Source organism: Sinocyclocheilus grahami, unplaced genomic scaffold (genome assembly GCF_001515645.1).
Source record: "Sinocyclocheilus grahami isolate Dianchi unplaced genomic scaffold, SAMN03320097.WGS_v1.1 scaffold165.1, whole genome shotgun sequence".
Classification (NCBI taxonomy): Eukaryota; Metazoa; Chordata; class Actinopteri; order Cypriniformes; family Cyprinidae; genus Sinocyclocheilus; species Sinocyclocheilus grahami.
Genome location: NW_015505344.1, coordinates 1331581 through 1347419, shown reverse-complemented (window position 1 = coordinate 1347419; position 15839 = coordinate 1331581). Strand labels below are relative to the sequence as shown.

The 15839-nt window shown below is 39.1% G+C and overlaps 1 protein-coding gene across 3 annotated transcripts in view; it reads right to left on the bottom strand.

Annotated features, from left to right (window-relative positions):
• Window positions 1-293: 293 nt before the first annotated feature.
• nlgn1 (neuroligin 1) overlaps window positions 294-15839 on the bottom strand; it is a 309949-nt gene continuing 294403 nt past the window's right edge. For all 3 annotated transcript variants that reach the window (XM_016282748.1, XM_016282749.1, XM_016282750.1), the window contains 3 exons: window positions 7763-7975; window positions 4408-5197; window positions 294-3707 (listed from right to left, as the gene is read on the bottom strand). In XM_016282748.1, coding sequence (XP_016138234.1) covers window positions 2867-3707; window positions 4408-5197; window positions 7763-7975 — 1844 coding nt within the window. In that variant the 3' untranslated portion in view covers window positions 294-2866. The remainder of the gene's footprint in view (window positions 3708-4407; window positions 5198-7762; window positions 7976-15839) is intronic.

Here is a 15839-nt window from a genome sequence, read left to right as displayed (position 1 = left end):
TGCCCCACTGGTGTACACTTCATTAAATTTTAATATCGTTCAATGGAGCTTCCTTTGCAGGGGGACACATGGGCAGGCTGACTTTGCATATGCATACCTGCAGATGGGGACTGGCATACAGAGCAGCGACGCTCTCTCTGGCCTGTTTGTACTGTGCAGAGTTGTCACAGGTGAAGGCAGAGCAGAGAGGAAAAACCCAGAGGAGATTGTGTTCTGAACAGGAACATGTTGTTGGGAACAATGTGTGTCACGAGTTGGCTGATCAGGAGAAGAGTAGCACGATTCTTTCAATCTTGTTCCCTTCGTTGGCTTCCCTCGTCCCTCATTAGTTCTTTGCCACAAGCTATTCACCAAGGGCTCAAGTATTCACTCCCAAAAGCCTGTGTTTGACCTCAGTGTTTTTTCACACCAACTGTTGATTAATTACCTTGAGATGTGAAAGGCTGTACTGCTAGTAAAATGGCTTCTAATGTCTCTAAAGCAATTGTGTGCGACTGCAGCCAATCAAAACATATTTGATGTTTAATATCAGGAGTTTGGAAATTAATGTCAAAATGTCCTGGCTATTACAAATTCAGTACTACAGTAAAGAAAAAAGATAGATTTTACTTTATCATGTCTGGTTAGGAAACAGCATTAGCATGGGGTTGTTGACCAAGAGAGTTTGCACTAAAGCAAAGATGAGGACCTCTAATTTGGGAGAACCAAATCACCAATCTATTGCTGTTTTTCTATAATCATACATTACATGCTGGAAAATGTTTTTAGATATTTATGTAGAAGTTTCGCTTTCACTGGTGTTTGCATTCAAGCAAATTTCCCAGGAGTAAAAAAAAGATTCACGAGAAATCTAAATTGTCACCACAGGAACTGATGCCCTGAAGTGACTATATAGTGACTATATAAAAAGGGAACGATGGGTTAGCATCCCAGGACTTTTTAGCATGTAGTATGTAATGCACAAAGGCTCTGAGAAAATTAATCCGGATCGTTTCTCGATTCTCATTGTCTAGCTAGCTTCAATGGCCTCTTAAGATCAGAAGGCCCGTAATGAACGGTCTCATCGGGGGTCCTCTTTAGCCTGGGATTCACTGGTGTCGATCATTAGCATGTAGGATGTTATGTAACAAGGCTTTGAGAAAAGTAAAATAATCAAGGATGGATAAACCCAGCAATTACTAAGAGATTTGCAGGTGAAACTGGCTTTTAGCGCTGAGGCTACTGACTTTGAGCACTTATCTCTGGGTAAGAAATGACAAAAGTTCCCCTTTTCACTTTCTCCATTGGTCTCTCTGTATTCTTTCTTTCTATAGCTAGCTTTAAGCTGTATGATCAAGGGCTTCGTAACATCAGAAGCCCCCCTAATACACTCCTTCATCAGGGGCCCTCCTGTCTCCAGTGTGGGATTCATTCGTGATGATCGTTCAGAAGAATCACAGAAAGTTCTGGATGAGAGGATACCAATGCAAGTCTCCAAGTCATACTGCGTTGGTCAGTGGTTGTTCAAAGCTGCGTGGGGGACTGCCTCATAAAGTACCGAAAACAAAGAAATGAGAATCAAACATTACAGAGAAGAAATTTTCTAAGGTAAGGTGGTTTGACTATTAGCAAGAGGTGAAAATGAACTTAAAAATAATAAAGCAGTGTATTATAACTGAGACCAATGAGCAAATCAAAAAGTACATTAATGTCCCACACATGGGAGCTCAAACAACAAGTGATTCACCACTATTAAAAAGTTTTACCAACACACATGTACAAAACTAGTCCTTATAACCAGGTTCAGTCAAGCTATTTGAGAACGCAATCTAGTTAGCGTATCCCCACCCCTTCCCATAACCGTCTTCAGAACCCATCGTGTCTGCCCTCATCAGCATATTCCAATTCCTCCCGTGAGCCAATCAGAGCAGTATTTCCTTAAATCCAAATGGGGAGGAAAATTATTTTTTTTTATTATTTTTTTTAAATAATGACTTAATCAGCAGAACAGCCACCAAGCAGATAAATTGTCATGCGCGTCGTGCTAAAAATATCCAGCCTCCCTTTGAGTCCACCAGTTTCAGTATAGACAGCACTTGTGTGATGAAGCTGTATCTGCCAGGAAGCCAATAAATTCCCCGCTACGCTCTTGAGGCAGATTCCTCAGTATCAACGCCCCCAGCCAGGGCTTAAAGAGCATGGGTGCTTTGTGTACATGTCTAGATATGTAAATACGTCCTATACAATAAAATTGTTCCCCCAAAAATAAATTGACAAAAAGAATTCAAAGACATTCAGTGAATGTCTCTATTGTGCATATTCTTGAGGATTTCTCATTCTCGCCTTTTCCCCGTAGTATTCCACATTCTCCATCAGAAAGAGAACACATGCCTAAATTAGGTAAGCAGTATCCCCCGTCTGCTCTGAAGAGAGTAATCTACAATCCAGCGCCCCGGGAAAACAATATGTTTCCTTTTGTTTACAAAGGGCCTCCCACACGTCATCTCTTCTGTGCTTCCGTCGTTTCCTCTCCGGGTAACCGAATCAAACCATTCCTCAAAGAATCCCAGACTGATAGTTGTCCCCAGGAAATGGTCCTGGTTTTGTCACAATATAAGGGTAAAAAATCATCTCTGTTTTTCATTAAATCAGAATTTATTTATTTTTTTTGTCTTTTTGTTTTTCGCCTTTAATAGAAAACGATAGGCTTGCTCTCGAGGAACAAAAACCAGCATTGTTATTTCCTGTTCCTTTGAGCACCGCGAGTTAAGATATTTCTCACCCCAGTGCCATAACCTCCGTTCGTCATCACATCTGTACTCCACATCTGTGGGAGTGTATGTGTGTGTGTATGTCCGTGTTTGTGTGTGAGAACGTGTTTGTGTGGCTATACTCTAGTGGTGGAGTGTGAATGAGGGTGTGGATGGGGTAGGGTGTTATTCTGTCCACTGGAGTAACTGTTGAAGGGGTGTAAGGAGGTGAGGCCTGGCATGCTGTTGGGTATCATAGTGATGGTGTTCGGGGTCATGAGAGGGATGTCGTCCGGCGAACGGCGCATGGCGAGCGTGTAATCGGGTGGGCAGGCAGTTCTCAGGACCACCTCGTGCGGGTGCATGGCCTCCCGGCACTCCCGCTCCAAGTCGCTGTGTTTCATTTGTAGAGACATGATCTCCTCCTCTTGTGTATGGGGCAGCTCGTTGGCTGTGGTCCTCTGCGGGCTACAACGCCGGTGGACCTCGTGCCTTCGCTTATCCTTCTTGTAGTAGAGTGCGGCAAACGCCAATATGTTGAGGAAGAGCAACGAGGCACCGACGGCGATGGTGACGCTCAGTTCGGTGGAATAGTCCCGCTGGTTCTCTAGGAAGGGTTGGTTCTGGTTCTGGTTCTGGTTGTGGCTTTCCTGTGTTTCAGTGGGAAACGGTGTAGGGTAGGGCCTCTTGGTGTTGACTGGGATCTTCTTAGGTGTACGGGGAGTGACCTCGGGTGGAGGCAGCTTAGTGGTGGTGGAAATTATCTGGGTGACCTCGTTGAGGCTGTGGAGATGAGGCACCAGCTCCAGCCACAAGTTGACCTTATTGGCGCGGTAATGCTCCTTGACACGGGGCTTCAAGCCGATGTGCAAGTATAGCTGGTCCTTTTGGTTGTAACGCGTCCAGGCCACCTCCTCAAAACGGTTAGGCTTGGTGTGGATGAACTTGGTGTCCTGTGGAACTGGCTGGTTGGGGTCACTGAAAGGAAATAGGAAGATTTTTATTACTTTTTACACAAAAGACAATTTCTAGGATTGCACTCCAAATCTGAGCACTCAATAAGACAAATATCACACAAACTATTACAGACAAGTTTTAGGGGAGTGCTCAGAGAACCCTAATATTCTCTCAGCGCTCATTAGGGTCTCCTGACAACTGCACCTGCTTTTAAAATGAACAAGAATTAGTCTGAGAGAAGAAATTACACATTTGCACACAAATTGGTTTGTTGTCCTCCCGTGAGATGATTGCACGTCTAGGCAGCAATGTCATATAAACACTAAACTCACTCTAAGTGATCATAAGCATTACTTTATTCACTGCATTACACCTAAATTGAAGCAAACCAAATTGCTGTTGCGTAAAAAGCAGTTGCGTAAATTTAATATAGCATAACCTTGGGAATCTTAACAAGTATTTGCGAGAGAATGCATTAACAAACAATTAAGCATTGATTAAACCTTAGGAACCCAGTAGCACTGTTTCCTGGCAACAACTGGGTATTATACGGTAATCAATAGCAAATTCAATTCTCGAATTATGAGATGCCTGCGGCGTTGGTGGTCTTACAACAAAACAAAGTCATATTCAAAATCACTTCTGAATCCTAATTAATGGCCGTATTGTTTGCCTCAAGTCTAACTGATTAGAAACGATGCCCTGTTGCCTAGAGACTTACCCAGTCTTGGCAAAGTTGGTCCAGTAGGTCATTACCACTGCACTAAGCATCACATCATTTTTGGAGAAGTTGCAGGGGAAAAGCTCAGTTGGACCAATCATGGGCAGCCCGAACACATATGGGATCTCATCGCCATGTGCTGCATCGGCCCAGGGTGGCACCTGTTCCGTCTGGCAGTGATGGTAGAAGGCGTAGAAATAAGTAGGCGAGCCAAAGCTGGAGTGGAGGTCTGCTGTTGCCACCGCTGGTGCCACCCACTGATGATCCGTGAAGAGTGCAAGCAGGGTCTTTCTTCTGGTCTCTGGGTTGTGGCGGTCAGCCCAGTCTGTGTACATAAACTTAATGGTCTCCCGCAGGATGTCTTTCCCCTCGGGGTAACCATATAAATCATCCACAAAACTTGACACGGCATAGTCAAAATCGTTGGCTTGAACTCCGTTCTCGTTGTCTACAATGAGTTCCACAAACTTCAGTCCCTCGCCTTGGTTGACGCCCAGCATGATGTCGTAGTTGAGGAACTCCCCTTGCTCCATGAGGATCTGAGGGTCGTCGGGGATGACATCACCATCAATGACGGGTCCAAAGGCGATGTGGTAGCGAGCAGGCTGGATGTCCTGCTCCACTAGTTCTTTGTAGTGTTTTTTCTGTAGGCACTCCACCATCTCCACTGTATCTTTGAGGTTGCACCCCACCTTTTTGGCCAGCATGCGGGCATACTTGGCCGGTTGAAAGCTGACAGCCCAGCTGGACAAGGCTGTGCCACTTTGGGCTATGGCCCTTTGGAAAAGACCTGTATAGGAAAAACAAGACGGAATAACCAAGAGAACATCCACAACATGCTGCAGTACGGTCCAAAAGTCTGAGACCAGTAGCAACTGCTTGCTTCCATTTAATAAATTTTTTATTACAAATTATATTAGGGGCATAATTTTTGTGAATTTTGTTTGAATAATTATTACAAATTAATATAATTTTACATGGCAAAATTCAAAATAATATTAAACTGAATATTAAATTAAATTTAAAATAGTTAATAAATTAATACAATTAAATATAAATTAAAATAAAGCAAATATATTGAATAAAATGTTTTTAAAACACCATACTTTGTTTCTGCAAATTGTTCAAAATCCTAAACTTTTGTTTAAAATTCAGTTTTAAATAGGAAAAATGGCAGATTTTTAATGTGCACTCAGACTTTTGGACCCCACCATAGGCTATTTACACAAAGTGCTCCCTCAGTATGCAAGCTGAAGCAAATGAACACATATCAGTTTAGATGTTTTTATGCAAATCTTAAATGGTTTGGGAAAAGAGAGCATGCAAGTTAACATACAAATGCTGATGAACTTGAATTTTACACAGAGCTGATCAACATATCAGTTTTTCATGTAATTTTAGGGGGGAAAATATGACTTTTAATCTATTTCTTGAATTTCATTATTCCGCATTAACAGTGATTAGCTGTTTGCACTCTGTAAACCTCTTTCACATATAGACGTCAAGAAAATTGACCCACACCATTGAAGAGAAGCAGATATCATGCACAAACATCAAGACAAAAAAGCAAGTGAGTGAGCAGGACAAAAAGTGTGTGTGTGAAAGAGAGAGAAAGACTGACAGAAAGCGCAAGAGAGAAGAAAATTGAGTTACTCTGTTACCATGAGAGAGAGAGAGAGAGAGAGAGAGAGAGAGAGAGAGTGAGAAAGACAGACAGAAAGTGCAAGAGAGGAAAACCGAGTTACTCTGTTACCATGACAACCCCTGGGATCTCAGTCTTAGCAGTGCAGTTATGAGTAAAACATGTTCTTACTAAAGGAGAAAAAAAAACTATAAAAGCACACATGGAAATGAAATGGAGATAAGGAGGGAAAAAAACTATAAAAACACAGAAATTAAATGGAGATAAGGGGATGTTTCAGTTCGCAAATCAAAGAAACGGTGACAATTTTGTATGAAAAGACAAATATATTTGAGAATGAAGAATATGCTGCTAAAATTAAAAAGGAAAAGGAAAAGATCTGAAATATATGAAAATTATTCCAGATTAAGCAGTGCACGTTTTGCCTCAGGGCAAAGCCATCGCATTGCACACTATAGACTCTTCCAAAGGTGTCTCTTGGTTCATTTGAATGATAGTGACAACCTTAAAGCAGGTCTGTGCCAGGAGACCTCTTTACAAAGCAATCTTCCAAGCGGAGAGACTCAAAATGGAATTAATGTATTTACCCTTTTTGTGCCAGTGGAAGGTGAATGCTGTATTTGGACAGTAAGCTCATGGCGTGCCTGGTGATGAGTATGGACTCAACTAAATAAAGATGGGAACATGAAACGACCTAGGGAGATTTAATTTCTATAAACAAGTGATATCAGGTCAAACGGAGTGAGTTAGCAGCTTAAAGCATGGTGAAAAATGAGCTTGGCAAATGCTGGACCGATGAAGCAACTTTCTTGGCAACGTTGTTGGTTTTTTGTATTACACTCTTAAGCTCTGTGAAACTGAGCATTCTTTTGACCTAATGTATAAGGTATAAGAGAGTGCTTTTTAACCACAGGTCTGCATATACCTAGTGATTCTTAAGAGGGTAATAATTTGGTCTGGTCATTATAATTATTTTTTTATTATTATTGTTCATTTAGAGGATGGATTTTTTTTTAATTAAAACAATAAGATTCAAAATGTCAAATTCAAACGGTAAAAAAAATATAAAAACTTAATTAAAAATAACCATTAAACACATTTTTTCCTAACCTGTACTGCAGTACTCTAAATAAATGTCACAGGTTTTTCATAACTAAGATTGCAATCTGATTTTTCTAATGCACAAAAATGAGCTTGGCAAATGCTGGACCGATGAAGCAACTTTCTTGGCAACGTTGTTGGTTTTTTGTATTACACTCTTAAGCTCTGTGAAACTGAGCATTCTTTTGACCTAATGTATAAGGTATAAGAGAGTGCTTTTTAACCACAGGTCTGCATATACCTAGTGATTCTTAAGAGGGTAATAATTTGGTCTGGTCATTATAATTATTTTTTTATTATTATTGTTCATTTAGAGGATGGATTTTTTTTTAATTAAAACAATAAGATTCAAAATGTCAAATTCAAACGGTAAAAAAATATAAAAACTTAATTAAAAATAACCATTAAACACATTTTTTCCTAACCTGTACTGCAGTACTCTAAATAAATGTCACAGGTTTTTCATAACTAAGATTGCAATCTGATTTTTCTAATGCAAATACAGGTAACTACAAAAAAAGCACAGAGACTGAATTTCAAAATGGGCTCATAACACAAACAGCTATAGCATGCAGACAAAAATTGTCAAAAGTTAAAACCTCTGCATTGTACCTTTGGTTGAATTGCTCCAACGGTTACCTTCAGAATAATGGGAAATAGTCAGCAGGTTGACACATGAGGCCCCGGCCCCAGACCCAAAAACAGTAATGCGTAAAGGGTCACCCCCAAAGAAAGCAATGTTTTCACTCGTCCAGCGCAGGGCCTGGATTTGATCAAGAAGTCCATAGTTTCCCTTGGCTGCCTGGTCTCCCGTGCTCAAAAAACCTGTAGACAGAAGAAAGAATCAAATGAGTGTTTGTGTGCATTGCAGTGCAATTTTAAATCCCTAACAAAGATTGAAAGCTACTGAAATATTCAATAGCAAACTGCAGATGAGAATATGCCAGAGAAAGCGACACATTTCTGAAATGAGGGGAAACATTCTCCTCCCTCCCTCCATTTTTTTAACATCCATGAATTATGTTTTTAATAGTTGCTTATGTCTTGGATCTCACGGCTGGCCTCTCCTCCCCGGTAGACAACACAGAGTCTGTATCTTTTGGTTGAATGCAGACTATTTTAGTAGGCCTACTATTATTAAAAAATAAATGAAATCAAATCAACCAAACATACAGAGTTTAAGAAGTTCTTCAGCACTGTTCCAAAACACGCTATTAGTATGATAGAGAACATTGTTACATGTAAAACCTTCCAAATCATGTCAGTTTATTTTGGTGTTGACAATACTGAAATCAGTGTCGAGTAAAGACTCGTATGTGCCTCGTGAGTTTTGAAACAGAGCCTTAATTATTCTATGTTAACAGTGGTTCTTAACTCTAAACTATATAAATCAATATTAACCCTGCATGCTTAAAAAAAAAAAGAAAAAATTTGCTTTGGTTTGCTCTTCTTTGGTTTGGTCAGCCAACCGCAGCTCTCTGGAGTCACTGGAGCATGCAGCTGTTTGTGGCAATATATTACAATATATTACTCAGCGAAAAAACTGTGATTACACAGAAGTAACCCAGTGGTGCGTTTTAATGGAAAACTAGTCAGTAACTTCTTGACTACAGTAGCTTACCCTGGGACTATTCATCCTTGGGGTGCTTGAGGAATAATGATTGTGTACTTATTCAGTGAATAGACGAGCATTTGGGTTTAGTAATTGCCCTCATAGTCCCAGAACACATGAAAAATAATAAAGCAACACAAGTGCTTTACAGTAAGCTCATTTACAGATGCAGACAACAAGAAACAAAAGACTCTGAAATCACTTCGGTTCTGTACACAACGAGCGCACACAAATCCATCTGACCCTGCTTCCGCTTCCGCTCCCTTCCTTTTGTTAATTGAGTTCTTTATTGGATTTAATTAATCTAGTTGTGTTGCTACATCAAGAAGTTGATCTCCTGGAAGTGGCCGTCGAATACAAGCACACATTTAATTGATTCCATTTAGCCAAGGCAGTGTGCAGAGCAAATAAAAAAAACAGGCACAGGCTCGAAAATGATTAGCAATCAAATGGTAGGCTGTCAGGTGCTTGTGCCTGCGGCGCAGAGCCGTGAGCACATTTGGCTGTTAACACAGGCAGGCAGCGGCCTGCTTTCCATCCTCATGCATGCAGAGAGGTGCAATCCAATCACAAGGGAACAAAAGGGCCTCCCTCTGCTCGGACAGTGAATAGCCCGGGCTTGTGAATGGAAACGTATTTGGTACAATGTGGAGAAAACAGAGTCACAACAATGCGCTTTAATGAGACAGGCAATAATTGTGGATTTTTATCACAGTAGTCAAGGAGAGGATTTGCTGTGTAAGCGGCATTGGCTCATTTCTATGAAACTGAGGGTCAGCGGGACACTGTCCAAGGCACTTCGGATGACAACAAGGGATGCACATTTGATCAAATTTCATCATCAGCGCTCATTTTTAAAAACACCAATAAAACTGTAAATGTATTCTTTAGCCAATCTCAAAATGAATATCCATTTTTCATACTGCATACATCCACTTAAAAAAAAAAGTTTTTTTATATCATCCATCCTCTCAAAACACAAGATTTCTGATGTGTGACTTCAGACCTTCAGAGTCCCTTCTTCAGATGATTATTAAATTTAAAACGGCAAAAGTTAAGCTCAACTCATAAATACGAACATTTCATTGCAAGCTATTCCTGTACAAGGTTACCAAGATTCACATACAGAGTGTTAAACCTTGAATGTTGTCAGACTAAGATAACAAACCTCACCTTTGTGAGGTGTAATCCGTTTGCTGTATCATAAGAGATATCAGGAAATTGGGATACTGTCAAATAACATCTACAAAACTTAAATCATACTAGTGAAAAGCGGGTTGTTTGTATGGCTCAACCTCTTCAGATCTACAAGTTTTCATCCACGTCAAGGCACCCACTTCTGTAACCTGAAGCCCTACAGTGCAAGCTGTATTGGGAATGGTCCAAACAGATAAATAAAAATGGAATCAGATTGCAATCGTTTGGCCCCCAAAGTGAAATTCACCACTAGATGAAAAAGCCACAGAGAGGCTTAGTTTCAAGTGCCATGTACTTAAATCAATTCCTGTTGGAACCCAAGCAGATGGTTTGACATGTTAAATTAATCTCGGTTTTGACTGGAGAGGGCCAGAAAAGATACAAAAAGAATGGGACCAACAAAAGAAAAGAAGAAAAGCTGGATCTCCAAAGCAAAGCGAGAAGTGACAGACAGAGAAAAAGGCATTATTGTACGTTTCTTTCAGGGTTACAGATGAAGAGAGGCGGTGGCAACAGCAGGTTCAGTCTCAGAGATGTTGCATTAGAACATTTGCTAGTTCGGTCTCTCTCCAAAAAAGAAATGTTGCAGCCAGACCGTTGGCGCTTTATTTGTCTGTTCTGTCTCTACTCACCCGGCAGTAAGACAAATAGGCCCTCCTGTTGTATTTGTGTCCCTAAAAATATTTACAGTGTGACAACACCTTCATACTTTCAGTTCCCATCACAGAATTATCATCCATTTCAGGGAATAAAAGCAGATGCCATCTGTTCCCATACCACAGGCTGGCACCTGAGAACACAAGTTTCAAAACTGCAAGAGGTGACAAAATGAACTGCCAGAAGTTGGTTTGAAAAGGTTACAATCACTAAAATCATGGCAAGACTGAGTCACTGCCTCAAGTGGAAATGAGCTGTACTGCATGTTAATAATTAAGAAATATAGTGACCACAGATGGTATGAATTACTGGCTCTGAGCATTGTCTCCGTCAAAGGAGATTAATACACTAGAGGTTGGCAGAGGCTAAGGACAGGATCCACTACAGGATCCCGACTGAATTTGACTTGACAGACCTATTCCTGACTTCGCTGCTTTGATATGCAGAATCCAGAACCTAAAAACTGCTGCTCCGGGCAAAATAGACAGAATTTTATTCAAACATTTTTTTTTCTTAGGGATATTACATTAAAGTAACCCACTTCCTTCTAGAAAAAAAAATCCATCTCCTTTTATTTCCCTTCTCTCCAAGGAGGATGGATCAGTGACATGCTGAATGCCTTTCATGTGGATATTTCGTGAAAAATAAACACTAATAAAAAATAAATGGCTGTGTGACAACACCTTCATACTTTCAGTTCCCATCACAGAATTATCATCCATTTCAGGGAATAAAAGCAGATGCCATCTGTTCCCATACCACAGGCTGGCACCTGAGAACACAAGTTTCAAAACTGCAAGAGGTGACAAAATGAACTGCCAGAAGTTGGTTTGAAAAGGTTACAATCACTAAAATCATGGCAAGACTGAGTCACTGCCTCAAGTGGAAATGAGCTGTACTGCATGTTAATAATTAAGAAATATAGTGACCACAGATGGTATGAATTACTGGCTCTGAGCATTGTCTCCGTCAAAGGAGATTAATACACTAGAGGTTGGCAGAGGCTAAGGACAGGATCCACTACAGGATCCCGACTGAATTTGACTTGACAGACCTATTCCTGACTTCGCTGCTTTGATATGCAGAATCCAGAACCTAAAAACTGCTGCTCCGGGCAAAATAGACAGAATTTTATTCAAACATTTTTTTTCTTAGGGATATTACATTAAAGTAACCCACTTCCTTCTAGAAAAAAAAAAAAATCCATCTCCTTTTATTTCCCTTCTCTCCAAGGAGGATGGATCAGTGACATGCTGAATGCCTTTCATGTGGATATTTCGTGAAAAATAAACACTAATAAAAAATAAATGGCAGTAGAGTTTGCAACATTACTATCGAAAAAATGCAGTCCAAACAAATGCTACGACAGGGTAATCTTCCCAGTGTAAATATAGGTAATGAAAGTTAAATGTACATTTCTTTAATGGAACAGATTACAGTATTACATCTAGAGACTGGATGTTGCATTATTTAGCATATATTACAGCTGTCAGATTCTTATCAGGTTAACATCCTTGTCAAATCCCATTTCAGTGGACTGAGCAAATCAAATTACCTCTAGGTAAGGCCTACAGTTTGCTAACTTGGATGAGCATGCTGCAATAGCTGTTCAATACACATTTCCCATTTCAGTGGACTGAGCAAATCAAATTACCTCTAGGTAAGGCTCTTAGTCACATAATGTATTGTAACGTAACCTAACATATTTCAAAAGAAAAAAAAAAGCATACCAAAGCATAACAGAACAAACCATCACAAAGGCAAAACACACAACAAACATAGCCCAGATATTTATAACAAACCCAGCACATAAACAAATTAACAAAACATAACCTAGATGTAGCACACAACCTCACATAAAGTAACAACATTTCTTAACTTAGACATACCGTAACATAATCCAGATATAGATCACAACCTAGCATAAAGTAACAACATATCATACCATAATGTAACATAACCCAGACGTAACGATGTAGCACATAAAGTAACTAAAGTAACATACCATAATAGAACATAACAAAACACAAACATAACTCAGACATAACACATTATCCAGATGCAGATTACAACCTAGCATAAAGTAACAACATATCATACCATAATGTAACATAACACAGACGTAACAGTGTAGCACATAAAGTAACTAAAGTAACATACCATAAATAGAATATATCAAAAACGAACATAACTCAGACATAACATATTCCAGATGTAGATCACAACCTAGCATAGCATAACATGCCATAATGTAACATAACCCCGGTTTAATGGTGTAGCACATAAAGTTACATACCATAAATAGAATATAACAAAACACAAACATAACTCTGACATAACATAATACAGATGTAGATCACAACCTAGCGTAAAGTAACAACTTAACATAGCACAACATACCATAATGTATATAACCCAGACATAATAGTGTAGCACATAAAGTACGTAACATACCATAATAGAGCATAACAATACACACATATAATTTATAAGACATAACCAATGTAGCACATGAAGTAAAATAACAATCCAGATGTAGTACATAAATTAAAAAAAGGTAATGCAACATCACCCAGACATAACAATCTTGATATAGTACATAATCTATAATAAATTAACATGACATTGTCATGGCAACCAGATACATCGCATTGCTGCAGCAATAAACAAGTGGAAAATAATGCACAATAAAAATGTTTGTCAACACGATCTCTGAGGAGGCATTTATTAAGCAAATCAAAGATTTTAAAGTTTTAAAACAGACATTCGTTGTGCTTGATTCAAGTTAGCGCACAATGATGATTAAACAGTTTATATTCAAAAATCTATTTTTAGGTTTTGTTCATTGCACATGAAATAACATTTGGATGTAAATGGTTTACATAATTGTAGAACACTGAGCCGTATCCACTGCTGCGTCCTGTGGATCACTTTTATCTGATTGTCTGGGTCCGGAGTCATCAAACCCGGCGTCGGAATCTTCAGCTGACCTTTTTTGTTATTTCCAGATTTCACTGCAGTTTGTGTATATTATATTTATAAAACATGAATATGAATATCCTTTTATGCCACACAGCCTATACCATAGGCTTTCCGCCAAAATGCAGATTCTTCGCCCTTCAACTTCTTATGCAAATAAGATTGGGGGAGACATTATTAAGTTTGATTTAATTTACTAACAATAACTATTTAAATGTATTATTAACTACATCATATCTATAATTACTTCTTAGTTGAAAATATTTTCTTATTATTCTTTATAAAATATTTAGTAACGTCGCCCCCATCTTTATATATATATATATATACACAACATAAAATAAAATAAAACATAACATATTACAACATAACATAACATAGGCAAGTGGAGCCTATGGTCGGTCTGATGTGGATGTGCAGTTTAAGGATTCAGTAATGTGTTAATTACAATAGGTGCTTGCTGAGTAGGATTAGCTTAATGAAGGCTAATGTACATACTTGCTCTTCACTTACTCCACCTCACCAACTGTGCTTGAGGGATGCATAGCATCTTCTGACAGGACCAAACAACTGCTGTGAATCTCCAGCAAACACCACAAACAGCAGTCAACCTGCAGTCCGTATGGTTTGAGCTGCTGGTGACAGATTTATTTCATGTATACATATGTGAATCTACAGAATTTAATGGTTAAAATATGGCTTTGAATATATAACCTCATCAATTATACATTTTCAAAATAAAATCTTGACAAGCGAAGGAAAAAAAAAACCCCTCTTTAAAACAAGTTCAGGTTTAGGAGGCATTAAACAACCCTCGTGCAGGAAGAGAGAACGAGAATACAAATTATGGGGCTTTTTATTAGGATTCTAGTACTATTATGTGCCAGTGTTGCCTGGTGCTTAAGCCTTGTTGAACCCCCTGCTATTGTGGACAACTTTCAATAGCAAGACACAGCGTTAGAGCTTGTTTGGATTAAATTATAGAAGAAAAACAAGGAGAGTTTAATGACAGTACCACAAGCACACAACATGTTTTTCAACTGTTACATTATCCGCCAAGCCGTTGTTTACCCTTTTCAGTAATTGGAAGGCTTTGATGAGGTTTTACTTGTGATGTGCTACTGCATCTCTGACTAGTCTCCTCAGCAAGAGACTAGAGCACTCTTTTATCAGCACTGAAGATGATGTTAATGATAACTGTTGAAAATGTTGCATAATTAAAACAAGCCATGCCATATATGTTTTTTCATTGAACAAGATGAAATGTTTTAAATTTTGAATAAATATTTCAATCAAAAAAAAATTTTCTTTCATTGGACTGTGGACATGCACGCTGTTATTACCATGTTTTGGTTTTTGTATGATAAAAAGACTCTTCAGAGATTCTTGTGTGTTCCACTGAAAATAAATAAATGAAATAACAGCACTGAGTAAATAATAACATAATTTTCATTTCCTTTAATATAATCCATCTTTATAGTAGTTCTTTTTGAATCTGAATATCATTTAAATGTCTGACAGGAGGCAAAACAAAATAGCTCTGTGTACGTACTGCAGAGCACAATCTCCAAGTTCAAACATCAACAGGATGCAATAATTGTTCTTAAAATACTGCCATGCAACATACATGAAAGCGCCAAACTGCAGCACAGCTTTCTTTGAAATGTGCTTCTTGGTAGTTGCATTGCTTCAAAACCTGATCTGAATTGTTAACCAGCTCCCTTTCCATAGAAAAGAACAACATTTGCATACAGATAACAGCCTTCTGCGATTTAACACACGCACACACACACACACTCACACTCCGAGCAGGATGGGGAAAGAGAGTGAGTGCGAGAGGGAGAATAAAACCTTTTCATAAGAAGTGAGAGTCTAAAGATAGCCCTCCATCTTTTCCCCCTCTTGCACCTCTCCAGTGAACATCCTGGAAATATTCCTCTCCTCTGACGTGTGTGCAGAGCAAGAGAATGCAACTGAGTGCCGTCTTCCAGGTTCTAGTGGCCCTATCACTACAAAAAACACTGAACCAGAAAGTACTCTTATCTAACAGAGTACATCCAGATATTACAGACTTTATGTTGATAATGACACAAAGCTTTTCCGGAGACCGCGGGGAACACAGGCCTCCCCCATTTGGCGAAACTTACTCTCACTTAAATTTTGGCCATTTTTGGAAACCTTTTCAAAGCACACTTTTCAAACTTCACTGTTTCTGCTACCAGTATCTAACAGTGCATACATATG